This window comes from Calonectris borealis, chromosome 14, assembly GCF_964195595.1.
Source record: "Calonectris borealis chromosome 14, bCalBor7.hap1.2, whole genome shotgun sequence".
Taxonomy (NCBI): Eukaryota; Metazoa; Chordata; class Aves; order Procellariiformes; family Procellariidae; genus Calonectris; species Calonectris borealis.
The window spans coordinates 17,933,776-17,961,728 of NC_134325.1; the positions used below are offsets into that span (position 1 = coordinate 17,933,776).

The following is a 27,953-nucleotide window of genomic DNA, read 5'->3' on the forward strand; positions in this document are numbered from 1 at the left end:
GCATCACCTTCCACTTCTCCCATGCTTCTGCTGAAGGAGAATTTCACAAGTCAAGGCTCCTTGAAAAAGTCTCTCCATTTTTTTCTCTAACATGATTTGTTTCTTTCTCACTAGTTTGAGAAATAATGATGCTACTGGATTTTTGTGAAGTTTGTCCTCATCTTATTGCATAAGAGAACTTGAAAGAAGAGCAAGACATACAACTATAACGAGCCAGATTCTCAACATGCGGTTCTAACAATATACCTATGGTGAAGCAGGGTTTTAAATTCCCAAATTGTGCTCAAATCATTCTCCATCTTACTCAAGTGTTCTGGATATGACACATACATAAAATGATGCCGTAAGTCCACGTGGTTTTAGGTTTACAGTGCACTTGACTAACTGCACCACGACCCAAGGTCTCCTCAAGAAGGAAATATACTGCAGACATAACCTCTAGCTCTGCTTAAAAGTGACACACTATTATATCGATTTTTAGTTTCAAAGTGTCATTTGTTTTTTACTTGTATTTCAGCAGCTGTCAAGTGCTTATTAACAATAACTTCTGTATGTGTGTTTTTTAAAGGAGGTAAATGGGGTCTCAAAAATTCAATGTCTGCACATACATTGCAAAAAAAAAAAAAGCCAGTTTAGAGAACAATGTAGGCATGTGTTTTTAAACTACTGTTCGTGCAGTCTGGTCAGGACTGTGTGACACAGTATACAGTGTTTTGTCATCCAAGGAATGTCTTTGATCAAGAGTTTATGCAAGAAGGAAAAAAAAGCCATGAAACCCTAATCCGTTCCCACAGTCCAGTAAACGTGAGCTGGACAAACAGTGGACAATAGCAGTAAAGCTTGCTGCTGGAACAATAGCTGCAACTAAAAAAATTAAAGGGTTGCTGACTCACAGTTCCTACAATCAAGAAAGATTCCATACGGTGTTGATTATTCCCCAGAATCCTGAAGATGCTGAAGGTTAAAAATTGTAATTATTATTACATTGAGATAAAGCAGCAAAATATGCTGCTAAACAATCAAAAATGAGAGACAGTGACAAATACTGACGTTGATTCTGTCTAGTGCAGAGTTGGGATGCAGAGACTGAATCATCGATCTTCTTCCTGCCTAAACATTTTGCTAAAAGTAATTTTATTATAAACAAATATCAGTTCTTTATAATTTTATTATAAACAAATATTAGTTCTTTCAGTCAGTATACCACTATTTCAGATACCAACCCTACAAAAATTCTGCACAACAATCAAGCTTTCTAATTTTTCAAGACAAAAGCTATATGCTATTTTTTATACCTATTCAGAAATCTTCTGTAGGCAATTTTGCCATGCCAAAAACAGATACACAGAATGCCATATTATTGGTCAATTACATATGTATATGAAATACGATACAACAATTAAAAACATTGTATAGGAAGCCACTTCAGAATTAACTGGCAGTTACTATGGCTGATTTTTTTACCTTTCATATATTTCATATGAGAACAAACAGGTACTACTTTATGCTAATAGAAATTTCCAAAGTCTCCTATGTTAGCCATGTTTCAGATAAGTTTACTGACCATGTTTCCTTCCGTATAGTATTACATCATTTGGTAGAGTTATATGTATGTTCAAAAGTTGCAAAGTACTTAAAGAATCTTAGGCTGAAAAATGCTGCAAGAATGTAATTATTACACTTCAGAAATAAACACTCCTGTGATTAAGGTAGGAATATTCACAGTGTGATGCCAAAGAGATATTCAAGTTAGCTACAAATGTACTAACTGTATATGCAGTGTTAAAACAGAGCTTATTTGGATATTTAGCAGCATTGTACATCAGCTAGCTCAGTGCTTTGTTCTAATAGAGATACTCTTTCTGCTACATTAAGCTGGCTTTAATTTTAGCCCAGATATCACCCCATTGCACAGTGTGGTCTAGACAATCCCAAAGAATCCAAGACCTCCAAGTTCTCTTCTTGTCTCTGCTAAGGAAACCAATATTTTTCAAGTCCGAGTGCACGCAGTTATATACTTAGAAGACTGCTTTCAAAATAGTGCACAAAGCTTTTTTTATTATTATTTTTAATGTCAATAGAGGCTGAGCTGGTTCTGCAATTCCAAACACTGGGACACACTGAAGTGCTTCAGTACCAGATTGCTCTAGTTGGCTTTTAAACGTCAACCCTAGACACCAAAACTTGCAATGGGAAACTTGCTGCAGAACTCATTTCACACCTCCCAAATCTCCATTTTCTCTGGTGTTATATACATTTCTGTGGTAACGTGTACTGTCATAACTTTATCCATTAAAAAAACAACTCTGGCAGACTGTAAAACGAGAATCTTCACGGTTACTAGCCAAACTATGAAAGCTGAAGTTTTAGGCTGTAATTAGACCAGAGCCATTGCCGTAAGGACAGTATTCAAAAGGCAATAACATTCATACTGAGTAGCACCAAGAATATGAAGAATGATAACGTTAGTAGAAATATGTTTCAGTTTGTTTCAAAGCAAAGCCCTTCTCTTTAAGATGATCAGGATGAGATATAGTATCACACACACATTGCTCTATCTGCCTGATCCAGCTTTGTTACAACCTTCCCTGGAGTGCCCTGAACGAACCCCCATCAGAAATAAAGATTCTAATCCAGACGGACTTCAGATAATTCTAATATTCCAGCAAATTTCAAACTATATCCTTAAGACCATTAGGCACACCAACACCAGCACTTTGTCAAAAATGTTTAGTGCTTCATGCTGCTATCGTTGCAGAAATTGTTTAAGAAATTACCCCAACAAGGAGTCTTATCCTCATCTTGTTTGCCCACACCTTTTTCTCCAGAAAATGACATTAATATCACCAGCATTCCCTTTCAAGCATGCAACACTGCCGAGTAATTACAGGACATTATAAAAAAAAAAAACACACAAATGTTCAAACAACCCACCTAGGGAGAAGGCATCCACTTTCATTTGATAACGAAACTAGAAAAGAATCTAAAAGATTATTAAATCAGATCTTGAAACAGAAGGCTGTATTTAATAAAATATACAACTTTGGCAGCTTGTGAGTAAATAAATAAATATTAGATCCAGGCCTGTAGTTGCATGATTTTTTATAAAGAAAAGATTCGATTTTTAATGCTCTTTTCTTGTAGTACCTTAATGTGGAGATGGGTATTAAAACTTTACATTCAAGAAGGACTCAAAAACGGATGCATACAGAACAAGAAAGATGTAGACAGCACAGGATTTATGGGGTTTCAAAAATTCAGATTATTTGATCTCTTTCTGTGGGGTAAGTCATGTATCTTAAAAGGGTATCAGTTCTTACTCTAAAGCACTGTGGAGTATTAGGGTGCAGGCAGACTTTTGACAGATGATCTCCCTTTGTTCCAATAAAGGAAGATGTATTTACAGCCAAAGTGTAAATAAGTATTCATAAATACATGATAGGGCTCAAACTCACTCTTGCATCTCTTCAAAAACCAAATCCTATATATTTATAAACTTTGGAACTGACCTACTGAAAAATTAAAACTCATAATTTTATCTCAATGTAATCTACCTATTTAAAAATAATCAATAAAAATGTGCTACCTTTCCAGAAATCCTAAAGACATAGACCAAAATGTGTACTTTACGCACCAAAAATAATCCTACAAAACCAGAGTGTTTAAACCAGTCTTTATTTTTCTTCCTCTAAATGGCGTATATCCAGAAAGCTAGCAACATGAGTTTGCACAGTGCACATATTCTATGTGCATACTAGAACATACTGTTGCTTACATATTTCATACCTCAATAGCAATCAGATCAAAAAGTCACATAACCAAACAAGACATGCCAAACTGGGAAGCCAGACTTTCCTTACACATCCACATGTAAATTATCATAACCTTGTTTCAGAAAAACATAGGAAGATTGAATGAGCCAGACTAATCCTACAGGGTTGATTTTTATGCGAACAATTGCATACCCAGATTTTTTTGATTTATTTCACCCATTTATGTTGACTACAGATGTTCATTCAAAGCTGAAATTGATCCCCTTCACATTACAGTTTACAACAAATGCACGCTGCTTAATGAAGATGGACAAGTGTTTTATTCATGAATTTTACTAGGAGGCTTTAACAAGCTCCATTCTATTTTTTTTACTGTACTGATGTAGTACAATGACACAGATAACCTACAAAGGCAGATTTACATGTTCTAGTGATGGCTGATTTGGTATTAGCAGTTTATGATCCCATGGCTATAAGACAGCATTGAATCAGCATGCAATTCTGCAGGGAATTAATTCACTGTAGTCAGAATTTACCTTTCTCTGCTGATGCCTTAAAACTCACTACGTCTTGTACTCATCACATATCGTAGAAAGAAAAATTACAAGTCTTCTGGACTGCAGTGACTTCAGTACATTAGCAGTAATTATCTTTGTATCCACCTTTTAATAAAATTCTGTATTCTACAGCTTCTGCTGAGAGATGATCATGAAGAAACAAAACAAGCTAGAACGCAGCCCAGGCAAGTCAGAAATTTGTAAGCTAAATGTTTCAAACATTCCTCCCTAACTACTGAGCCATAACTAGAGGTGGTGAATACAGCAATATATTTTTAAGTCTTAGCAACTTCAATAATTTTAGCAGAAATTTTCTATCTTAACTGTTCTTCACAGATCAAGTACTTCTGCAAAATTTTAAACCTGTTTGACAATACAGCACAGAGCCACAATCTCTATGTCCCACTTTATTAATAACCAATATTATAATCTACAAGATTGCATTTTTTTCCGTATCTTTTCCACCCAGTCTTTAAAGCAATATTTAAGTTGCACAGTCAAGCATTCAAACCGGGAATGTTTGAATGGCCGTGGTCCACAGCAGCTTTATTCAGCCTCTCTGTGCACAGATCTTCCAAAAGCGTCTTTAATTACAGTGTAGCACTTGCTTCCACCAGAGTCCTGACCATTCAAGACACAGGATGAGTAAGCAGGGTGTGAAACTAATGAAGCCATTTATAAGAATTTCTTTTCCTTTGTTACAGATTTTAGGAAGATGTTAACATAACAGGAAAGGCGTCAAAAGAAAAGAAACCATATGCTTATATCTCACAAAATTGAATACTGGTTTTCGAAGTTTGTTTTTCCCCAGTAGCATTCTAGTTGGCTTAAGCACACACCTTTCACAGGTGTTTGCTAACTGTAATCTTCATTTTCTACGCGACTGGTATGAGAAACACAGGCAGAAATACAAACATGCAAAAAAGCTAGGTATTCAGCCACTCTTGATGTTGGCAAGAAGCACATTCTGAAGTATTTAAGTACTCAAAATGCAAAATTATTTGGAACAAGTCACATTAGACATCTCGCATTGGTTAAGGCAAATCAATATTCTTGACGTAACCTGGGCTTTAACTCCTTAGCTGTAAATAAGGTATAAAAATACCCCTACAGTATGCTGTGGAGACTTTACAGCCCTGGACATCTCAGAAAACCCCTCAACTCTGTCGCAGAGAACAGTTTAAAAGATTGGCACTGAAGGAAGTATACAACTACGTATCCAACAGAATTTTTAACCATACCTCATTTAATAAACACCATCAGGCCCATACAAGAAATGAAACAGAAGACAGTCAGAAAAATACAGACTCGTGGAATAAGAGACTCCATCACTATGTACACACATACGGAGCTAAATTAAAGACCTAATAGACAATCCTAAACCTGGCATATCCCAGTTTGAAATCCTGGTTGCTACAATCTTTATAGTTAAATATGTATATATACATATACATTTATATAATAATTTATTCTAATATTAATTTGTTATAAATAAATAAAATTAAAGCAATACAAGAAAATTAGCCACCAAACCGATTTTCAAAATAACACTCATTGACCACTTGATCAGCAAAGATCCCTTCTCTCCTTAGTCGAACAAAAATAATTTTGTTTTCAATACAATCTCTAGAGTAGCACTTGGCATATAACTTACATATCATACATTTCTATTAATCAAATCCTTCAGATACTTTGAGCTCTCACATGCCTTCCCTTGCTTTTACATACATTTTTGTAAACCCCGTACAAAAATTCCAAAAAAGTCTGCATTTTAAAACATGAATACTCAGACCTCCTACATTTACTTCTCTTTGTACTATCATTCAGAAGAACAACAAAACTGCCTTTTTTCGACCAAGATCCAGGAGGAGTTTATTTAAAGCATAATTCATTGATTTCAACAAAAAATATTTTGAGTCAAAGTTAATCACAGATGAATATCTAGTATCTTTCATTAATTTGAAGTAAACAGGTAAAATACTTTGATTTGCAAAAATAAACTGGTTTGTGGATGCAGGGACAACTTTTTCAAATGTGGATTTCTCTGAAGAGATTATAAAGTCAAAGCAGCTTTCTTTTCTCTAGTATGCGATCTTTTTGTTTTGTGCCTATCTATTTATTGAGATTACAGGGTACGCTATTTTATTTTGCTTCTCTTTTCAGGTACTTGCAGTCTGGTGCTTGTTCTGGTTCCCAGTGGTTTAGCTGCATAACAATTAAAAGCTAACTGTACTCAAACTGCCCTAAATGAAGAGACCACCAATGCTGTCATGTCCCTTCCAAGGCCTCAAATGAGGAAACAAGCTACAAATGAATCCTACCTCAGTATTACTTTATTTCAAAGACATTCACCACGTAATTAGAAGAGCTGTATCATGCGTACATATGTTCTGTACTCTCTATTTTAACAACTTCTATCTATATAAATATTTGTGAAGCCTTATAATCTGTTTCTTACACAATACAACGCCCTCCTCCACTAGATGGCCCTGACACTCACTGTGTGTATCAAAGCTGTTTGAACACTTACACATGTAAAACGATTAAACAAGCAAAAAAAAGTACACCAGCAACCAGTTATTAAGAAAAGCTTCTGACATGGGCATACTTGCATACTCAGGAAACAGACAAAAAGTAAAAGATTATTTTGAAGTAAATTGATACATATGCCCATCACCCCCTCCATAGTCAGCAAAATTTTTTTATCTTCAGAGTCCAAAATCCAAAAATTTTAGCAGAATGCATGTCCTTCATATCCCAGATGTGAATACACAGTGAACGTTTTAAAAATTCAAGTTGTTCTTTTCTTGTGTAATAAAAAGCTGTACAAATAAAACAGAATTGATGCCTAGATGGCACAAAGTAGTGCTGTTCAAGGATATGGCCGTATTAAAACATGTCCTTCACCTGAGACAGTTTACCCTGCACACTGCTTCCAATACACACGGTAGTCAAATCTGTCTTTATGAAGATACACTATGCCATATAGACTTAGTCAGACCTCCACCCGTTACAACTGATGAAAGTATATATTCATTATATAACTGCATTGCAAATGGTATGCAAAGACACCTAGCAACCCAATCCAAACCATTTTTCAGGTAAAATAATTGACTGTATTTCTCTTAAACTAACATAGTTGAATAAATTTAGCTGACCGCATCCATTTTTTTGAATGACACTGAAGAGTATATTTTCACGACTGGAAAATAAAAAGCTATTCCTCGATAAAAGGTACATACTAGTATCAGTATCACAACTCTTCTGGTAGTCACTTATTGATCACTTAAATTGCTAGCTTTTTGGGGGGGCTTGGTGGGGTTTTTTCCCCCACACTGCATCAGTCTGCAGAACTCATGGAAAGTGCAAATTTCATGTTCTGAGTTATGAGCAGGTATCTTAAACTTTCTCCTTTGCATTCTGACTTCATTTGTCATTCTACCCTTTACGCACAAAACTGTTTCCTACTGCAAAGTCTGCAGGCAATTGATTATATTTTACTTCACCTATAATATTTACACATCGTGTAAACTGGATGATCTGCATACACAGATTTTTAAGTAACGTACACCCTTTAAATAAGGAAACTTCACAAATGCATACGTTTTCCTTTTGAGGAATTAATCTGTCAGTGCAAGACTAGTGAGGAATTAAAGCGACTATTTCTGTTTAACATTTCAGGTTTACGCACTGGTGTTTCAGCGATCCTAAATAAAACCTGGAGGTAATAAATGTTAAACGACATATGAGAAGTTCAATGCAAACCATTGCAAGTTCAATGGTTTTCCCTTTCTCCTTTAATATTTAGCACCTCTTCACTATTTTGATTTTGTTTAAAATAAGAGTAGATAAACACTTTTCCAGTTATCTGTTCTCTTAATGTTTCTTCTTTGGTCATCCATGTTTATCTTCATCTGTTATATTCAAAATGTTAGTGAAGATCTTTCAGTACCGATTCTAAAATCAGACTGAATATTTAGCATTGAACAAACCTAAAAAAGAATACACGAAAGTGTTTCAAAGCATCTATTTTCCAAGAAGAATGTTCAACAAAACTCCCACTTGTAATTAATTGTCAAATAATGTTTTCAATTTTTATTTAAAGAATATTTTTCTTTTATTTTGCATTTGCTATTGGTTGGGGAATTTTCAACTAACAAGTATTTTCACTTAATTCACTTCAAGTATTTTTACTATGATTGCAAAAGAAGAAAAATAATTGCTCTGCACAAATACTGTGTTTTGAGCAGGTTTAGAGACTAAATATTTCCAGAAATTAATACCATTTTGTGCTAAAATAACAACTTAATCCTACAAACCTGTTTAAATTTTCCTCTGATTTTTCCCAGATCTTCTTGCAGCTTATCGTAAGTGGGGTCTTCATATGGGAATTTCTGAATCATCCCTATTAATGAATCCAGAGCCCTTATCTTTTTGCTAGGAGGGGGGAGAAAAAAAAAAAAAATCAAATCAAACCAGAAAAACCAATGAGCCTACTGCAGAAGTTTTTTCAATCCGTCAATATGAAAATTATACTAATACTTATATATATAATAATTTAGAGTACAGAACCCTGCCCTCCATCCTTCTTTAATTCAACTTCTCCCATTTAGCTCACTGAGGGTGTATTTGATACATATTTAAGCCATAATCAGAAATTAAGCTGTAGCACAACTGACAAAGTTAAGGCTTCCCTTTTAACTTACCTCCAAAAGTTGAGAAATATTCAAGAATCTTCAGAAATACTGATTAGATGACTGAGCGAAATAAAGAAATGCAATAAAAAAGCTTACCAGACCACTATCAAAATGGCTGACAGTATGGTGGCAATTCTGTCAGATAAATTAATCAAAACTGGACAAAAAAAAATTATGGAGAAATGAATGAAAGTCATAGAAAAATGTAAGTTGGAAGGGACAGCTGGCGGTCATCTAGTTCACCTTCTGCAGAAGCTGGACTAACTTCAAGGCTAGATAAGGTTGCTCAGGGCTATCTCCAACCAGATTTTGAAAATCTACAAAGATGGAGCTTCTAGAGTCTCTCCGGACAACCTGTCCCAGCACTTAGCTGCTTGCACTGGAAAGGACTTTCTCTTTATGCCCCATTAGAACTCAACTTGTTTCAAATTGTGAGAGTTGCCTATTGTCCTTTCACTGCGCACTTCTGCAAGGAACGTGTCTCCACCTCATCTAGAACTTCTCCTTATGTGGTACAGCTAGGTATCTCCCTTGTCTTCTCTTCTCCAGGCTGAAGAAACCAAGTTCCCTTATCCTCTTTTCAGTATCACGCGGTCCAGCATATGATACCACCCTAGTGGCCCTCTGCTCACCTTTCTTCTGCTTTTCAGTACTTCTTCTGTATTGGGGAAGAAGCAAAACTGGACACCATAATTTGAAACAGTATTAAAGGAACAGTAATTTTTTTTTTAACTTTACCTGTTCTTTTCATCCGTGCATTTCTGGAGCAGACACTGCCACGTCAGTGCAAACCCAAGATAGCAGCCAATCTGCGAATTTATCAGAATGTCATGAGAGAAAAAAAAAACCATGTAGTATATATAGTCAAACAAAAATAAAGCACTACATTGTATCCCATTCTTCAGGCAACTGTCCTGGTTTTGGCTGGGATAGAGTTAATTTTCTTCCTAGTAGCTGGTATAGTTCTGTGTTTTGGATTTAATATGAGAAGAATGTTGATAACACACTGATGTTTTAGGTGTTGCTAAATAGAGCTTACACTAGTCAAGGATTTTTCAGCTTCTCATGCCTGCCAGTGAGAAGCTGGGAGGGGGCACAGCGGCCAGCTGACCCAAACCGGCCAAACGGATATTCCATACTATATGACGTCATGCTCAGTATATAAACTGGGGGAATTGGCCAGGGGGTGGCGACTGCTGCTCGGGAACTGGCTGGGCATCGATCGGCAGGTGGTGAGTAACTGCACTGTGCATCTCTTATTTTGTATACTCTTTTATCATTATTATTATTATTTTCCCTTCCTTTTCTGTCCTATTAAACTCTCTTTATCTCAACCCAGGAATTTTACTTTTTTTTTTCCCCGATTCTCTCCCCCATCCCACTGGCTGTGTGGTGTTTAGCTGCCTGCCGAGTTAAACCACAACAGAAACAAATCACTGGAAATAAAAATATGTTTCTACACCAGAAAATTCAGTAAATTAGGGTAGGATAAATGAGGGCTATCTGTGTTACACAGTACAAGAGTCAGAAAACTTCTTGTAAGAATCTGTTTAGCATCAGAGGACAAAATATTTAAAATGCAGCATAAAAAGCAATTCTGCAAAACACTAGCCATACTTTATATGTTTTGAACCCTCAAATTTATTAAAGTATGGTAGTGGGGAGACAGTTAGAAAACAACCTGTTTAAGATGTTTTGGTAAGTATTTGTTTTTGCAGCACTGTCAGTTTAAGCAGCCCACGCGCAGCCCTACAAAAAGGTGTACCAGCTGGACTGAGGGAGCTACCGAGTCAACCAAAGACGAAACCACACTTTTTTCTAAGTTAACACACAAACAATTTTACCAGTCTAACTCAAGAGGGTAGCATGGAATCAGAGAGAAGCATTTCACTACAACTTTGGACACTAAATGAAATAGGAACATAGATAAGTTCTTCAATGCACCAACTGGGTAAGTCGGCTGGAGTCCCTTTCAAAAGTGACTTAGCATTCATAGAAAAGCAATGCAGACACCTGCAACAAAAGTTAGCTGACCTTGAGAAATTAAGTCCAAAATTACAGCCTAATCCTACTTCGGTCCACACGTGTGCATGGGCGTACACCTGTCATTTAAACTTACAAAACATTGTTGGACTTGTAAGCTTCTGTGGCCTGCAAACCTCTTCAGAGTAGAGTGGGAGTGTTTGGTAGTTCCAGTTTTCCGCTAGTTACGTTTGTTCAAGTACACAGTGGAAGTTCTTTTTAAGGCCCAAACATGGGTTTGGGACTTAACATCCCATTAATACGCTCATGCATATTTGAAGTGAGGCTTCCAGTTAATTTTTCGTTGACAGCAATTTAATTTGCACGGCCCAAAACTGCTTAGAGACCCAAGGTAAATGGAGACAACTGACAGATACAGCAGTTACCATTGCTGTAAACACAAGCTACCATGGTAAAACACACCTGGCCCCTGGACAGTTAGTCGCAGACTTCTCAGCTTAATTAGCACTGTTCTACCACAGGGCTGCAGTGCCAATCTTCTGCCTGAGCCCAGGTAGATACTGTGTCTAAGCCTGCCTGAAGGACGTGCCCAAAACCAGACACACTTTAATTATAACGTCTTGCTTGATAGAGATTTAAAGTAAGGCCAGTATCAAATCAGCATCATAATTTTGCCCCAGACACAAAATAGGCTGACAGGTCTAAGATTACCCAAGTCACGCTTCCTCTCATTTCACATGACTCGCTGTCTACAATCCTACTGTCGTCTGCAGCTTCCCCAATATAAACAGATTAGAGCACTTCTCTATTATGGTCTGTCTAGGACCATTTTGTATAAAACTATCCAGCTTTGGAAGCTGCTGTTTAACATTCTCATCTTGGAACTACACAGTTGTAGCGTAAGTAGGAAAATATTTCATCGCTGTACATCTCTGTATCACACCCAAATGCAAACCAAAATTTTACGATAACCATCCTTTCAGAATTTGACAGTTTACCTTTTCTACTTCAAAATGGATCAATACCATTGCTACTGTTCTTTCTGTAGGAAATTAACTTTCTGAAACCTGAAAATATCAAAAGGGCAAATTGCCAAATTACCCAAAGAGCTTCAATAGATCGAATAGATTTAGATTTATGGCGCCGTACTTGAAACAAGGCCTGCCATGAATCCTGTAGTACAGCTTCCCATCAAAGCTGAAAAAAGTCCAGTTCAGGTCCAAAAATACTGTAACTACATTGTACAGCACTGAACACACTCTGTGTTATGATAAACTTGAGCTGGACATATGAGACAAGTTAAGGTGCCCCACCACCACTCTCCAGTCCTTTCACTTCTAGGAAGACTTATTGATTCAGGTATGCCACTGTGTGAGTGTGCCAACACACAGAACTGACTCCATGTACTAAAGAACAACAGGGCCTCAACCAACAAACTCTCCCAGTATTAGAAATAACAAAGAGTGCAACAGAGACACCCAGAATTGCCCCTTTACGGTTCTCTACCCAAGAGGTCTCAATGTTCCATGTTTTTCCCTAATCTGAGCCACAAAAGATGGTACAGGGGGGCCTTATCCACAACTTTGGGTTACAAAAATAAACGTACAGCCCATCATCATTTTTTCTGAGCAAGCTTGTTTGATTTTATTTGTCTCTTCTTATCCTCCCTTTCAGAAAAAAATGTAACCAAAACCTCATAGAGCAAATAAACTCAGAAAACACCAAACCACCTATTTAAATGTTCAAATCAAAATACCACCTTTAAACTAGTTTTATGGGCCCTCCTGGACACATGAAAAGCACTATAACATAGCAGGCCTCAGAATACCAATATATCGGGCTTTGCCCAACAGTTTCTGATTCACAATAATTTTCTAATGACAAAAACACTGCAATTCTGACATATTTCCCCATTTACCTCAGACCCAATCTTGGCACCATGGAGCGATCCGTACCTCCTTCCCTCAACAACTCCAACGTGACTGCCTTCAGCGTACCCCTCCTGATACCCCTCACCATGAAACCTGTAAAGACAGAAGAATAATTTTTTAGCACCTATTTTCATTTCATATCAAACCCACGCTACATACAAGCAACCCACAGGAACAAAAACATGCTGTATCATCTCAGAAATGCAACTGATCATATTTAAAAATATCACATAACTCTGATTTAAATTAAGCTGCAATTATGAACACTGTGACTTCTTCAAACAAGTTTATAACAATTTGCCAAGAACAACTCACTCTGCAATCCAGTACTTTCACCAGAATAACACAGCTAACTACAAGCTCACAACTCCGGGTTAAGTTTCCACACGGTGGAAGAGCCAAGATGGAGCAGGTCGGTCGCTCAGCAAGAGCGAAGAGAATTTCCCCCGCCCTTCTCCTTCCTCGCCCCTTCCCCGGGCTCATTACCCGCCCTTCGCCCCTCACTTTTTCCTTCTCAGCCCCTACTGCCGGCTGTGGAAGCCCAGGCCCAGGCGCGGGCCCAGGCCCAAGCCCAGGGCTCGCCTTCCTCCCCCCGGGCCCACCGTTACCCCCGGCTAGCGAGGAGTCCCGCTCCGGCCCCGCCTAATCCCCAAGGTCCCCGGGCGCCCGTCCAGGCTCCCCCACCAGCCCCACCTATCCTCGGCCATCACGATCTCATCAAACATGTCCGAGCCCGGAGACGCGCCCGCCATCGCTCCGCCAAAGCCCGACGGCGGCTCCGCTCCGGGCACGCCCACCCGCTCGGCATGCCGGGAAAAGACGGCAAGCCGCAGGGGCCGCGGCCGGCGTGGTGCCAGTGCGCAGGCGCGCAAGCCCCCCTCCGCCCCCCTTGGCCGGGCCTGGCGCAGGGAGGGGGCGGGACCCGAGGAGGCAATGGCCCCGCCTCCTCGTGCCTCGCCCCGCCCCTCGCCCCGCCGCGCGCACGAGGGGGCGCGCGAGCGCCGCCGGGATCCGGGGGGTCCGGGGGATCCGGGGGGTCCGGGGGTGGGGGGGTCCCGCAGCGGGTCCGGGGCACCGGGGTCGCCCCCGGTCCCCTCCGCCAGCGAGCCCGGCGCTGGTGCGGCTGGGGGCTGGCGTAGCTGTAGGGAAGCCTCAGCGCCCCGGCGGGAATCGTGAGCGGGAGGTGGGACGGGCAAAAAGTAGCAGCAACAGTGAAAGGATCGGTTTTGGTCTTTTTCCCATGAAACTCTCAGGAGTTGCGGTTCCGGGAAAAAAAAAAGATGGACGATGAATTCTTTTGGCTGATTTCTTGCCCTTCGTTCTGTGCTCGCTCAGCAGTCAGCCCAGCTGGCGGTTCGTGCACACGACGGCGGGGTGCGAGGAGCGGCTCGTTTCCAGCCCCCCAAGCCCTGGGCTCCGATACAAGCCAGCTTTGCGTTTCTGATTTGAAGGAGTGTATTTCTGATGTGTTACCCAAAATGTAAATATTTTTGATGTAAATTCTCAAACCAATCTTTAGTGTGCCATTCTAGACTGCTTTGTTAAAACGTTTATTTGTTATTACAGATCAACACTGGTAAAACAAAGCATTTATACTTATTCATAAGCATTTATTTTAATGTTAACTTATACTGTTGTTTTCCAGATACTTAATGAAAATGTGGCTCTGGGCACACCAAGTAGTCTGCCAATCCAAATAGGGGTACAGGGGGTCTGTTATCCTCCGAATCAAACACAGGGGGGCAGAGGACTCGAAAAGACAGCTTTAAAATCCCGAGATGGGTCTAGAGAAAAAATAAAACTACATTAGAATGAAAATAAAGTCATGCTACTAAAGGTTTAGCTAACCAGATGCAGCAATCACAGTTCATTAAAAATGCTCCATCGCAGCAGGCTATACCAATTTAAATAGAGCGACTGTAGTCAGTCGGCCAGCTCGTTTTCTGCATTAATTTAAAGTGTAGATATCACTGGATCTCACATGAAATCACTGAAGGTTTGCCAGGTGTGAATACCTACCTGCTCTACAACCACACAATCACAAGCAAACACATATTGTTCACTGATGTCTGTGGAAATATCAGGTGTCTTTGAAGGTTTCCTCTAAGCTAATAGCTACAATTTAAATCGTGCTTTGGAAGTTAATGAAAAACGAGTTCTTTGATCTCAGTAGGTAGTGCAATTGATGAAAAACGCTGAAAATATAATCATGTCCTGGCAAGAAGACTACAAAACACTGGTCTCATTTTGGGGCATTCTTACTTGCCTTCAACAATCAGTCTCATCCAACAGGGTTCCTGATAAACTTGCTGTGTTCCTGGGCTGTCATAAATTCACCCCGAATTCAGAGTCTTAATGATGTCATTTTGGCACTCCCATTCGCTTCCAAAGGAAACGCATCTCTGCTTTCACCGCGTGTGAAGCTGTCCAAAAGGAGGGTTGGCTTCCATACATTTTTGAGGAAAGAAAGTACATTTATTTCATTTATCGTGTCATTCTCCATTCATATACAAAGTACACTGGCAGAGTAGAAAGAGCAGTCCCAAATTTTCCACGAACATAGTTTCAGTGCTTTGAGCAGAGGTAAAGTTGATGTTATGGCTCTTGAATAAAAGATTTATAGCTTTTTACATTTCCCCAAAGTGGAAATGGAGATGCCCAGTATCTCCTTTCTACAGACTTCCCACTACTCTAACAACTCGTATTTGCACATCATAGCTTCTAACTGAGACTTCACAAGGAGACATTTGACACCTGACCTTTAAAAACCTTTTAGGGCTGTAAAATGTACTATTGCAAATGAAAGCACTGCAATTGTCCTACTGTCTTTGAGAAACTATGATCAACCGGGACGTATATGGTGAATGGTGGTGGTGGTGTTTACATTCCCACAGAACCAAAGGCAATGGTGTTTCGAGGTTTTGCACACCAAGTTCCTGACCGAGTCAGGTGTCTGATGGTAGGGAAAGCATTTTCCAGTAATCCTTCCACCTCAAGCTGTGATCTTGTCAGATTTTATAAGCAAAATAGCCAGGTCTGGTCAGAGCTTGGATGGGAAACCTCCAAGGAAAACTAAAGTGCTCCAGGAAGCGGTGTGGGTAATTTAGCTCCTGGCATTCTTCCCTCCGTCTGAATAAATATTGAACCAACCTCTAACCACGCTGTTGCAGTAAGAAACATTGTGCTGCTGGTGGAAGATGCAAATCCGAAGGTGTCAGCAAGTAGGGTCACTGGAGAGCTGAAGATGCTGTTCGCAAATGTAAGGTTGCTCCTCTTTGTGCTCTTGAGCAATATTCACGAACAACGATGTTACATCTACTTAAAAAATCTCTCACTGGTTAAATTAAACAGTGTACCCTCTGAACTCTGTTATTTGCTGTGTTTCCCATCAAAACTGTGCATTTTTTTCAGCAGAAAAGTAAAAGTGGATGGTTTTGACCAAGCTTTAAAAGTTTTATTTTGTTTTCTGTTTTTTTTATTTTTTACAAAAAGGTTCTTGAACGTTATCTAATGTTCAAAGAAAATATAGTGTCTGATCAAAACTGGAAATAAAAACCAGAAAAACAGAATGCCCCAAGCCTGAAAACTTTTGGAATAAAACAACTTGAAAATCAGGACTACATCTCCCAGTACATGAGGAGCGGGAACCCTCCGGATGTGTGGCAGTGGCTCAGCACAAAGGAGAATGGGAAACACCATGGGAGATGTTTGCCAGCCCAGAAATCTGCAATTCCTGTGACTCACAGCATTTCCAAACGGAAATGTTCAGTCTCTTTTCCTGCCAGAAATCGACATCTTTTTCAGGCAAAAATAACCGGTTTTCTCCCTGGCTGCACTGTTGAGTACGGTTCCCATTTTTAAAAGGGAGCAGCCTTCCACCCACAGGATTTTTTGCATTTTGCAGCTCAATTTTGCGCAGCTAGAGAAGAATAAGAGAAACCACACCTGATAGGGATTTTTTCCATCTCCCCCGGGAATCACCGCCTCCGAGCAGCTGGGGGTTAGTTCTCCTTTCAGTGTGCGGCACCTCGAAGGCTGTGAGCAGCGTGAACAGCAGGGTTTAAATGGAGTATGAAAGGGATGGTGTATAGAATAGATGCAAATCCATGACTGCGTTATTGCAGACGAAGCATAACTGATGGTGTCTACAGGCAGCACTTGCCAGCCTAGATCTACAACTACCTGAAAGGAGGTTGTAGCGAGGTGGGGGTTGGTCTCTTCTCCCAAGTAACAGGCGATAGGACGAGAAGAAATGGCCTCAAGTTGCACCAAGGGAGATTTAGATTGGACATTAGGAAAAATGTCTTCACCAAAAGGGTTGTCAAGCATTGGAAAAGGCTGCCCAGGGAAGTGGTTGAGTCACCATCCCTGGGGCATTTAAGAGGTGAGTAGATGTGGCGCTTAGGGACATGGTTTAGTGGTGGACTTGGCAGTGCCAGGTTAACGGTTGGACTTGATCTTAAGGGTCTTTTCCAACCTAAATGATTCTATTATGCTATTCTTGATTGAATGATGAAGAATGGGAGGAAAACATCAGGACACACTCACACAGCTTAAAACTGAGCTTCACTCATTTATTGTATTAAGAGAATAATAACTTAGGACCAGATGGAGTGACCTTCACATATCCCAAGGTCAAAATTTAATGAGCTGTTTCCAAAACTCTTCCGTAACAGAGAGACTTAGACTTGCTATTTCACGTGGAACTCATCAGTAACTGGCAGCAGAAAGGCTTGAATTCCAGCCTCGGCATTCACTGCCCAGTTTTGGGAAAACCCCTTTGTCTCTCGGTGTCCTTGTCTGTTGTACCCCAACTACATCACCTTCACAAGGGACTCCATCTTCACACGGCTGCTGCGGAGCCAGATGCCACGGTTTGCTAACGCTCCGTGAAGTCTCTAGACTAAAGGAGTGACAAAAGAGTCAGCCAGATTTTTGTGTTGAAGATGATTTTTTTTTTATTGCAAATGTACACATTACACTACTGATAATGCACAGAAATTTAAAAAGCTATCGTTTGCTAAAATTTCATGATTACAAAACTTCACAAAATTTGTTACAACTAAAAAACCCACCTTCAAGAGTATATAAATAGAATTTTGAGCATAAATAACAGTAACAAAATAAACAGATGTATGTATTCAATAAATTAATTATAAATATTGCATTGGCAATGAAGTGCTAGGTCAGAAGAACACCAGTATTTCCAGTAGAGCTTTTTTGTATAGAAATCTCTATTATAAATGAACCTTTGGAAACAAGTAGAATCCCTGAACCCTTTTCTCACATTGCTTTTCTTTTTTTCTTTTTTTCTTTGGTTTCACCTTGGTTATTCCTTCGTCAAATTGTTACAAGGGGAGAACAGAACTGAAGACATCAGACATCCGCGTTTTGGCCACGAGGTACTCATAATCCCCCCCTGCAAGAAGAACGGCGGGGCTGACCCAGTTCTGCGGCATTGAAGTCACTAAACTGTCTCTCCACTGATTCCCACAGATGCAGAATCAAGCCTGGAAGGGACTTGAAAGAATTGCTGATGGTTAAAGGTTAAACACAAAAACCTGTTTTGCAATTGATTTGACCTATACATCATCCATTTTCAGTCTTTCTCTCTGTTTGCTAATGACATGCATGCTTATATACAACAGAACCTTAATTTAAACACTAATTTGAACTGCTCTTTCCCTACCTGATGAACATCAATGCTAGTTCTGTGCACTCTTCCAACCACACACTGAATTCTCACTAGTGTTAATGAGAACTCTCCGGTGGATGATGCTGATCCCACAGTGAACATAAATTAGCCTTTAAAAGAAATCAAAGATCCAGTTTTCCAAAGTACCCTTCAGCAATAAGGGAAGGAAGAAATTTTTCCCTTTCTTCTCTTATTTCCTAAGGGAAGCAAAAGCACAATATACAAGCAGAATTGTTTTTTCAGTGGTATGCTTTCAATAGAAAGTTTTCCCAGAATGTTGTCAGCAGCTTTTCAAGAAACAGCATTAACTCTAGTTCACGTAACCACATTTGCTAGGTTTTCCTTAATCGTGTTGTGTTCCAAATGTTTGTCCTTAAGACCTCTGAAGCTAAGAGATCATTAACCTCCCTGTGACTGGAAAAAAGGTTTTCTGCATTTTTTTCCTGTGAGCAGAAATAACAGGTGAAGATACGTGGTAATGAATTTGGTGTAGAAAAATTACAATTATTTTATCATCACCACAGTAAAGGAGGAACTCTGATGAAGCTGTTAAGCTTTTCTTATTTAATCCTTTTCCAAATAAAACTATGGCTAGGCAATTCTTTAGACTACAGAATAGCCTCTGGGCACTCATCTCTTACAGGTACAACACATGGCAAGGAAAAGGCTGGCTCCGTACTGAAATACACAAAAAAGTTCGAAATACCACTACGTGAAAAGCTAAAAAACCTGCAGTATTCTGCAATATTTCTTTAAAAACACGTGTGTGTGATCAGAGTCATTTCTGAAAGCTGGGGCTCTTCACCGGCGACAGTTTGGAGGTGATGCCAAAGGGGTCCATGCTGTCCGTTTCGAGAGGCGAGGAGTACACCTCTGGTTCGAAGGCCTGGCTGTAATCACCGTATTCACCAAAGTCTGTAGACTCCACGGGCACAGTGTTGATCATAGGTAAGAAGTGAGATAGTGGAAGAAAATCTTTTCCTTTGAACTGCTGTCTTTGCTTGGCACTACTCAAAGACACCGATATTCCGTATTTTTTTGATTTATATACATTGTAGCCGTCTGGACGAATCTCCTCTTCAAAGGAACAATCCTCGGTGGAATACCTGAGCTGAACAGCAAGGAGTAACGAGAATTACAAATACACCCACCAGACTCACTGTATTCAACCACAACAGAAACCTTGGATGCGACCAGCCCTTCTCCCTCTGCTGTCAGCGGGGGTGTCCCTCTGGCTTCTCATGGGTGCCCCAATTTGGTGCACCTTGCAGACCCCACTGCCAGATCCATGCTGATGAGCTGCCCGCTGCCTCTCTGCCTGGCTGCTGCAGGGATGCAGGTGGGACCCATTGCTCTGGTGACTGCTCTTTCAGTGATGGACCACAGCCACCGAGATGAAGTGCCCTGAAGCACCCTAAAGTGGTCAGGCAGTTGGACTAGATGATTGTTGTAGGTCTCTTCCAACTGAAATTATTCTATTCTATTCTATTCTATTTTAACTATAGGTCCCTGCGTGGCACATAGTATGCATTTTGGGTTATGAGGCCGTTAAAAGACCTAATCCAGAACTCATGAAGTTAATGCACGTCCATCACATTAAATAATTGAATAAGAATGGAATTAAACCCATTGAATCCTGGAAGTGTACTTTTCCACAACTACCACACCTATCCTGTCCTGAGCACAGGGAAAAAGAATCTCAGACGGCAGTGCTCATTTAGATAAACTGTCCTTAATTGCTGACAGTACTTAACTGCAGTCATGAGACCTAACCCAACAACCCTCAGCTCTGTTACAGATTTGTCTGTATAAGGGCTTCAGGATCCGGTCTGTAGAAAGGCAGCGCTGCCAAAGACAGTGCTTACGCAATCATGGCCAATCAGTAAAACAATACTAAAAAGGTAATTCCCTTTTTTTTTTTACTCAGCATTTGCTGAAATTACACAAGACCACTCAACACAGTGTTATTTGCTCACTAGATATTAGTTAGAACTGTCAAATTAATAACAGCGCAAGTTAAGATTTTGTATAGAAGAATGTATTTTCTTAGGTATGAATTTGTAGAATTACATTTGTGATATACTGTACAGATAGTATATTAGGATTTTGTATCACCAGGTCAGACCTTTCCAGATCCTTACACAAGCACTGTATTTCTTACAACTCCGGTGCTATTTCAGGCTCAGCCACTACAGGTGATTGAACTCACGGTCAATAAAAGACAATTGCTGATTATGTCTCAGTCTGCAGTGATAAAAGTGTCGTCACAGGAATGCTCTGCCTGTCTGAATAGAGAGCATATTTGATACTCTTCAGTTCTTTCTCAAAGACCTTCAATAATATGGAGTACAATTAAGTGCATGCGTTTGGTTATTTTTTAAAAGCACTTTTTAAACTAATCATGTAATTTTAAAAAAGGTGCTTTCTCCAAATAAAGTTGTGCAATATTTATCCTTCTACACATATTATATCTCAGAAAAATATGTGTATGTGATACAAATTTGTGGCTGAATTGTTAGCTGTCTTTATTTCTATAAGTGCTCAGCCTTGCTGACAAGGATGATGAAATAAAAAAGCTTCTTGAGCAAGTGCACATTGCAAATAACAGTTATTGATTGCGCTCCCCATGTCTCAACTATATCATTCCCTCTTCATTTCATTGGGATTGTCGCTAGTGTATTTTTTTAAACAAGTACCAAACGCACTTTAAGTATTTCCAGATTATTTTTTTCACAGGAGGAATCTATAGTATGTCATTATGTTCAGCAGTTACACGATTTCCCCCTAAAATACAGACTGCAGCTCACTGCGTATTCAAAAATCAACCATAGTCATCAATTTTCCAGTGTTAAAAAAGGGCATGTTTCAGGAGTGCAAGTGGTTGCCGAGTTCAGCCTCCAGACACCGTGTTTGCCCTTTCATTCTTCCACTCCTGAGCGTAGCGCTGATAAGGCAAAGAACTGCCTGCAGAGCTGCCTGCCCGGGCTGTTAGCAGAGAGGTGACAGCAGGTGTCCGCAACATACAGATGCAACAGCATGGCTACATGCCATTGTATTTTCAGAAAAAAAACCCTGCAATTAATACTATATACCAGCAAACCCAATCTCAGTCAAGGTATACGCATATGCCTTCAAAACGGTGTTATATGAAAGCTATTTTAAAGTTCTGTGACCGCTAAAGTCTAGCCAGCAGCTCCGATGGGAGCAGGATTCAGGCTCTGCTTTGTTTTCATTGATCATTTTGCTTTGGATATACATTAAAACATTAAGCTAATAATTGACCTACCATATCATCTGAACCTATGCACCTTATCACGGCATCGATTGATTCTAGCTCAGAAAAGCAAGGAAATTTAGAAAGAAAGGCTTAATCCTATGTTATATATGCATTCAAAAACATCACTACATCAGTATTGCCCTTATTAAAGATACTAGGAGTTTTGACAATGGGCCAAGTTCTTGCCCGATTGAAATCAGCAGAAATTTTGCCAGGGTAATCAAAGCAGAATCAAGCTGTATCTTTACTATGGCATAATAAAAAGCCATTGCTCTGTGAAGCTCAGGCTCCCGTAAAGCAGTTACACACAGACTGAATCTGAATCTTACCCTTCAAATTCTAGAGTTGGCAACTTATTCGTGTGGCTTAAAAAACAAGTTTATATCGCTGATAATGACTAGCTGATAAGCTGACGTACCTAGGGAAAAAGCATGACCTAACCAAGTGGTGTCAGCGGGTCACTCAACTCCCCAACCTCTTGGAGTCCCACAGGTGTGCTGCTATCACAGGTCAGAAGCAGTCAGTGGAGAAGAGTCCTTCCCCTCAAAATCCTGTTTCTGTTTGGCACCACCTAAGAGATGGCGATCCCCTGTTTCTGGGACTTGTATGCCTGGAGCCATCTGGCTGCATCTCCTTTCCAAAGGAGTAATCTTGGGTTTTGTTTTTTTCAGAATACCTGACCTGAACAGTGAGAAATTATTCAAATTCTATGGCGTGACTTATTTCTGCGGCAGAAACGCAGCCACCAACCGATGAGGTTTTTTAAACATAAACGCAATTTTGCCCCGGACTGTATTTTGAGTATATTTTGGCAGGGGACGTGCAATACATACTTTGCTTTCTAAATGATCTTTCCTTGCTGCCTTCTAATAATCCTCACGGCCTTTCCAGTGACAAGAATCACCGGTCCTACAGAGAAAAGGGGGGATGGGGGGGGTTGAGGTGGGGACCTGAAAGCTTTGTTAACCCATGACCAACCGCAGCGATTAAAAAAAAAAAAAAAAAAAAGAAAAGTCAGCCCTTTGGTCTCGCCTGCCGTTTCAGCGCGGCGGCCGGGGTGGAAAGCTCCCTCGGGAAAGGCGAGCCCGGGGCAGAGCCGCCGGGACCGGGGTGCGGGGTGCGGGGGCGTCGCAGCTCACCTGGCCGTACAGCCGCCCCGCCTCGTCCATGCAGAGGTAACGGGAGCTCCGCACGCCCTTGATGGCCACGGTGCGCACGGCCACGGCGCGGATCTCCAGCAGACCTGCGGGGGCAGAGGGAAGAGCGGCGTTAGCCCCGCGGCCCCGTCCCGTCCCGTTCCGCTCCGCTCCGCCACCGCCGGTACTCACTCTGCGGGCTCTGGCTACCGGCAGCGTCCACCCGGCCGTCGCCCCCGATCCGCAGGAAGCAGCTGAAGAGCCCGTGCTTGCTGGCGGTGTAGAGGTGCCGCAGCCGGATCGGTTCCCCCCAACCGTAGTTAACGTGCGGACCGGCGTCGGGCAGCGGCAGAGACACGGCGGCGGCGGCGGTGGCGAGACCCAGCAGCGCCAGGGCGGCGGGGCGGGCGGCGGGGCGCGGCCCCATGCCGCGGGAGGGGCGCGGAGCGGCGCGGAGGGGCGCGAAGGGGCGCGGAGGGGCGGCCGGGCGCTGTCTGCGCTGGCTGCCCTCGGGGATGTAGCGCGGGCGAAGCCAGCCCCCCGGCCTTTTATAGCTCTGCGTTATCAGCCCGATCGATTCGGCTGCATCCAGCTCCAATATAGAGCCCATTTCATAGCGGGAATTGGTCGGATCGGTCACTCCCCCCGAAAATATTGATCGGATGACATCATTTCGCAGGGGACACCCTGAAGTCGCTCCCTCCCCATCCGCACCTCCGAGCTTTCCCCATCGCTTTGAGTCTCCGGCCGCGCCTCTCCCCGTCGGGCCGGGGCCGGACCCCCGCGGTCGCGGCTGCCCCGAGGGGCCGGGCCGGGCCGGGCGGCGCTGACGGTCCCGCAGCCCCTGCCCCGATGTGAGCGCCGGGAAGGGGCCCGGGGGTGGGCGTGTGTAAATCAAACCCCATCCAGAGGCGGTGCGGAGGTGAGGGAGCCGAGCCGGGGGTGAGGCTGCCCTCGCCCACCGCCGCAGCTCAGCTCCTGCCTTAGCGCTCGCCCATCCTTTATTTCCCTTTTCAGCAACAAATTTCGCTTTCGGGGAATGCTTTTTAAACGTCGCTAAGGGAAAGCAGCCTCAGGCAGGCCAGGGCAGGACCCGGCACCGCTGCAGCTCCCCGGCCCCGCCGCATAGCCCCTGCCCGGGGGCCGCAAGCCCCGGTCACCTCGCAGGGCAGGGGCCGTGCAGGGGTGGCGGGAGCGCTGGGTGAGCCGGTGTCGCCGTTCCCTGTCACCGGCAGCCGGCGGGGCACAGCCGCACGCCTCCCGCGCCGCGCCGCGCCGGTACGGCCCGGTACGGCGCCTCTGGGCGGGCCGGCGCTGCTCCTGGGCTTTATTACCGCCCGGCCATCCCCGGCTGTGTCACTAGATGGAGCCTGGCACCTGGGATGAGGGCTGGCCTCCGGGGAGCTGCTGCCCGGGGGGGCTCTCCAGCTCGTCTTCGTCCTCGTGTGTACAAAGAGACTGGGGGGGGGGGGGAAGTGTGTGTAGCAAAAGGGCATTGCCCCCAGCCAGCGGCCCGATCTAAGCATCAAACAGATTTTTTTTCTGGTCTCTGCGTGGACTTTTTCCACGCGGGCTCCTCCCCGGGAGCTCACTCAGCGAGTGCACCAGGAGAGATGGAAAGAAGCAGACACACATATTTTGGTGTGTTCCATGCTTTTTGCATCGCAGGGGAACTTTAGAGGATTGCTGCCGACTTTTCTCCTGTCCATCCAAACTGAGCATTAAAGGAATTTTCTCAGATCTCAGGAGAGAAAATGGGTACTGGTGGGATTTCATAAAGAAAAAAAATCCTTCCCCCACAGGACACGTTAAATAACAATTAAGCAAAACATAATCCCCTGCCCCCAGCAACTTCTCTGAAACAACAAAGTTTCTGTCAGCTTCCACATACTGTTTTTATATTTTGCTACTTTCATCCTTTTGTCTGTACACTTGCATCTCCCTCCTGTAAACACTCCCACAAATAACTTTTGTTTATGAGCAATCTTAGCTCAGTGAGGCTGTGCACATAGACAAGGTCATGCAAAAGTACAGAGTCTTGTAGGATGGTGGCCTGCACTTATATAAATGCTTACACTTACTATCGTGTAGTTTATGGTACTGAAGTTAATCACATCGATCAGTCAGTGTTTGGATGATCAGGGTCTTGCATCACAAGCTCCCTGGAGCAAGGGATTGTATGTCACCAAACGTTTCAAAAGCAACTACTGATTTTACTTTGGATTTTTTTTGATGGTCAGCTTGAGATGCACAAAAAGGAGCCCAATTTCCTCTGCATGGCTGATGAATAATTAATAAAAATCAGGACCACTTCACTTTCAGGTGTCTCTTGCTTCATCCTCCAAATCATGGCCTGATTTGAGAAATTCTGGCCTTTCAAACATCACACAAGTTCACAATATGATAAACCCAGTAAATAATACTAAGGCATCCAAGACGCTCGTTTTTTTTCCTCTCCAGAATTCTGCAATGTTATTACATGACTGCTACAAAGGCGGTTCACTGCCCTGCAACCCTGGGCCCCACAGCAGTTGTGCATGTAACTCATCCTGGCTACATATGCATTCTTCAAGGTATCGAGCACCCACCACACACACAGAGGTTATGGTCTGAAATGAATCTGAAAGGCCTTTTTAGTTCATTTTGTTGTGCATCTCATTGAATAGAAGCTATTTTATGATTACTATTTTTGCTATACTATAGTGTGAATAATATTGATGATCATAAGTATTCACCTTCTTCATCAAGAAGTCAAACTTCTTTCAAGCGGTAAGGAATGGATGCTTGCAACTTGTTTATTCATTTTTATAGTATTATCATTCCCTTGTGAAGATCAAAAATTGAGGCAGAAAGGGCAAATCATCTGCACTAAATAATATTTCAAATCAGTGAAAAAGCTGGCTATAAGTGAGAATTTCCTAACAATTGATGGAGAAGTTTTAAAAATTGTTTTAATTGTTACTGTTGCTGGTGTTATGTTGACTGATGTTTAGAAGTTCATATCAAATCCAATTCAAATGAAAATGAAGGTCATTTTTTGGAATGGCCTCTTTTGTTACAGGAAGCTTTCAATCTAAATCATTTTTCCAAGTTCCTCTGTAGTCAGTGGCAGAGATAAGTGCCTCCAAGTACCAATCCTGTCTCAAAACAGCTGTTTAAGAGATATGGGTTAAATAATCGCTGGAAGTGCCTGTTTCTTTATTGGCTCTGGAAAAAAAGCCTAGATGATTAACCCAGATTAGGTACCATATTTTTAGCTAGAGCTAAATGAGCTAATGAATATCACTGTTTTCAAAATACAAGAGTTGCAACATGTGATTTTCATTTCAGTTCCTATATGTGTCACTGAGCTTTATCATTTATTGGCATCTTTTAACCAAAGTTCAATAGAAAGACACGTCTTCCCATGTTTCTACAAATGTATTGCAAAAAAAAATTTATTTGCAGAACAAATGTATTATAGGGTAAATCACACCATCACTTCCAGTGCTGGACCTGCTCCCTATATAAACAGAGCATTCAACAAGGAAACCTGGTAGCGTAGGACATTTTGCTTTTATGGGGATAAGAAAAAAAACACCCAGGAGGAAAGTCTTGTAGAATAAAAATACCTCCTGACCAAATAGTACACAACTGCAAAAGCATTTTCACCTGTTGTAATGAATCATTTATTTCCACTGCACTTTTCAATGTCCCTGTGTAATTTCTGCAGAACAAGAATTTCAGCTTTCTGTAACACTAAAGCTGAACCAAATGTGTTTCGGAAGAACGTAACTACCTATATTTAAAAGTCAAACATCCAGAGATCCTGGAGCATGCCAAAAAGGTAACAGAGGGCTTCTGCCTAACTAGGTAATAACATCATTGGAACCAATTGAAATGAAACCATGGAAGATTGCCACAAACAATGATTAGAAATAGGGCATGAAGCCACCCATGAGTAGAATGTGGTCATAGCAGTCTACCTTGTGGTGGTGATCAAAGGAAAAGTTACATAGGTGAGCCACTCAAGGCTGATTGAGGGTCAAAACGTGATGAACTGGATGTGTCTAGGATGAAAAGACATCTGCTCAAAAGTAGAATAACTTCAGAATATCTACAGAACATCATGGTGAAAACTTTGGATATATAAGTCATTGCAGAAAGAGGAAAATAGTACAGAAACTTTAAAGACTTTGTCTTCCTTTGGGGTATCTTTGGGATGTCCCGTTGTTCTAGGAGTAGGCATTACACAAATGTGATTCAATATTACTTTTGAGAAGAGATTTGTAAGTCTTTTCCCCTTTTATCTGAAGTCAGAAGCGGAAGAATTAAAGAGGCTGTAAATACTCTGAGGGAAGTAAGGTCCCAAGCAGCACTGGAGATGTTAGTGCTAATTCCTTTGGTTTCTGATTTCTGCTGTAGATCCTGCATGTCATCCCAGAAGTGACAGCAAAAAGAAAGCCTTTATTTCCCCCGTGGCAGAGGGCCAGCAGAACAGTCCAGTCCTTTCTCTTGCTTCTGGTTGGGATGAGTATGTCAGGCAAATGAGGGAAGGCAGAAGTGAAGACATAGTACACTGCGATATGCAGTTACTCGAGCACGGGGTTGTTCTATAAAGAGCCTTATCAGCACAGCACAAGTTAAAAAACCTGCCTAAGAAGGAGAGGTTACTCCACCATATGTCAAGGACTGCTCTGCTTCCCAGCTGCTTCTGCAATCCAAGAGGCATAAAGGTGACAATATTTCTCCCTGGGCTGTGAATGAGCGCAGAATTGAGATTCCACAGCTCCCGCTGCGTGCGCCCACTGACAGGATGTCATACGACGGGACGAGCATTCACGGAGGCTCTCCCCAGATAATAATATAGTATAATAGTCCCCAGTGAATTAGTAGGATCCAAATGCATCGGATACTTAAAGGTT

The 27,953-nt window shown here is 41.7% G+C and overlaps 2 protein-coding genes across 11 annotated transcripts in view; both read right to left on the bottom strand.

Moving 5' to 3' along the window:
• Positions 1–13,872, bottom strand: part of LTO1 (LTO1 maturation factor of ABCE1) — a 32,529-nt gene extending 18,657 nt beyond the window's left edge. For 7 of the 10 annotated variants that reach the window (XR_012675775.1, XR_012675774.1, XR_012675777.1 and 4 more), the window contains exons 1-4: positions 13,635–13,869; positions 12,929–13,034; positions 9,766–9,836; positions 8,650–8,767 (exon numbers count right to left, since the gene is read on the bottom strand). Coding sequence is in view for 6 of the 10 variants with exons in the window: in XM_075163347.1 (XP_075019448.1) it covers positions 8,650–8,767; positions 9,766–9,836; positions 12,929–13,034; positions 13,635–13,693 (354 nt within the window). In the remaining 4 variants the exon portion in view is untranslated. Of the gene's footprint in view, positions 1–3,656; positions 8,323–8,649; positions 8,768–9,765; positions 9,837–12,928; positions 13,035–13,634 lie in introns of those variants that run through there. The other 3 variants (XM_075163344.1, XM_075163342.1, XM_075163348.1) reach the window with 3 other exon arrangements.
• A 5,542-nt stretch (positions 13,873–19,414) lies between these two features.
• Positions 19,415–23,476, bottom strand: FGF19 (fibroblast growth factor 19). Its single transcript, XM_075162797.1, has 3 exons — positions 23,242–23,476; positions 23,053–23,156; positions 19,415–19,747 (listed from the first exon to the last, which is right to left on the bottom strand). The coding sequence occupies exons 1-3, from the start codon at positions 23,474–23,476 to the stop codon at positions 19,415–19,417; spliced, it is 672 nt and encodes a 223-aa protein (XP_075018898.1).
• Positions 23,477–27,953: the final 4,477 nt, after the last annotated feature.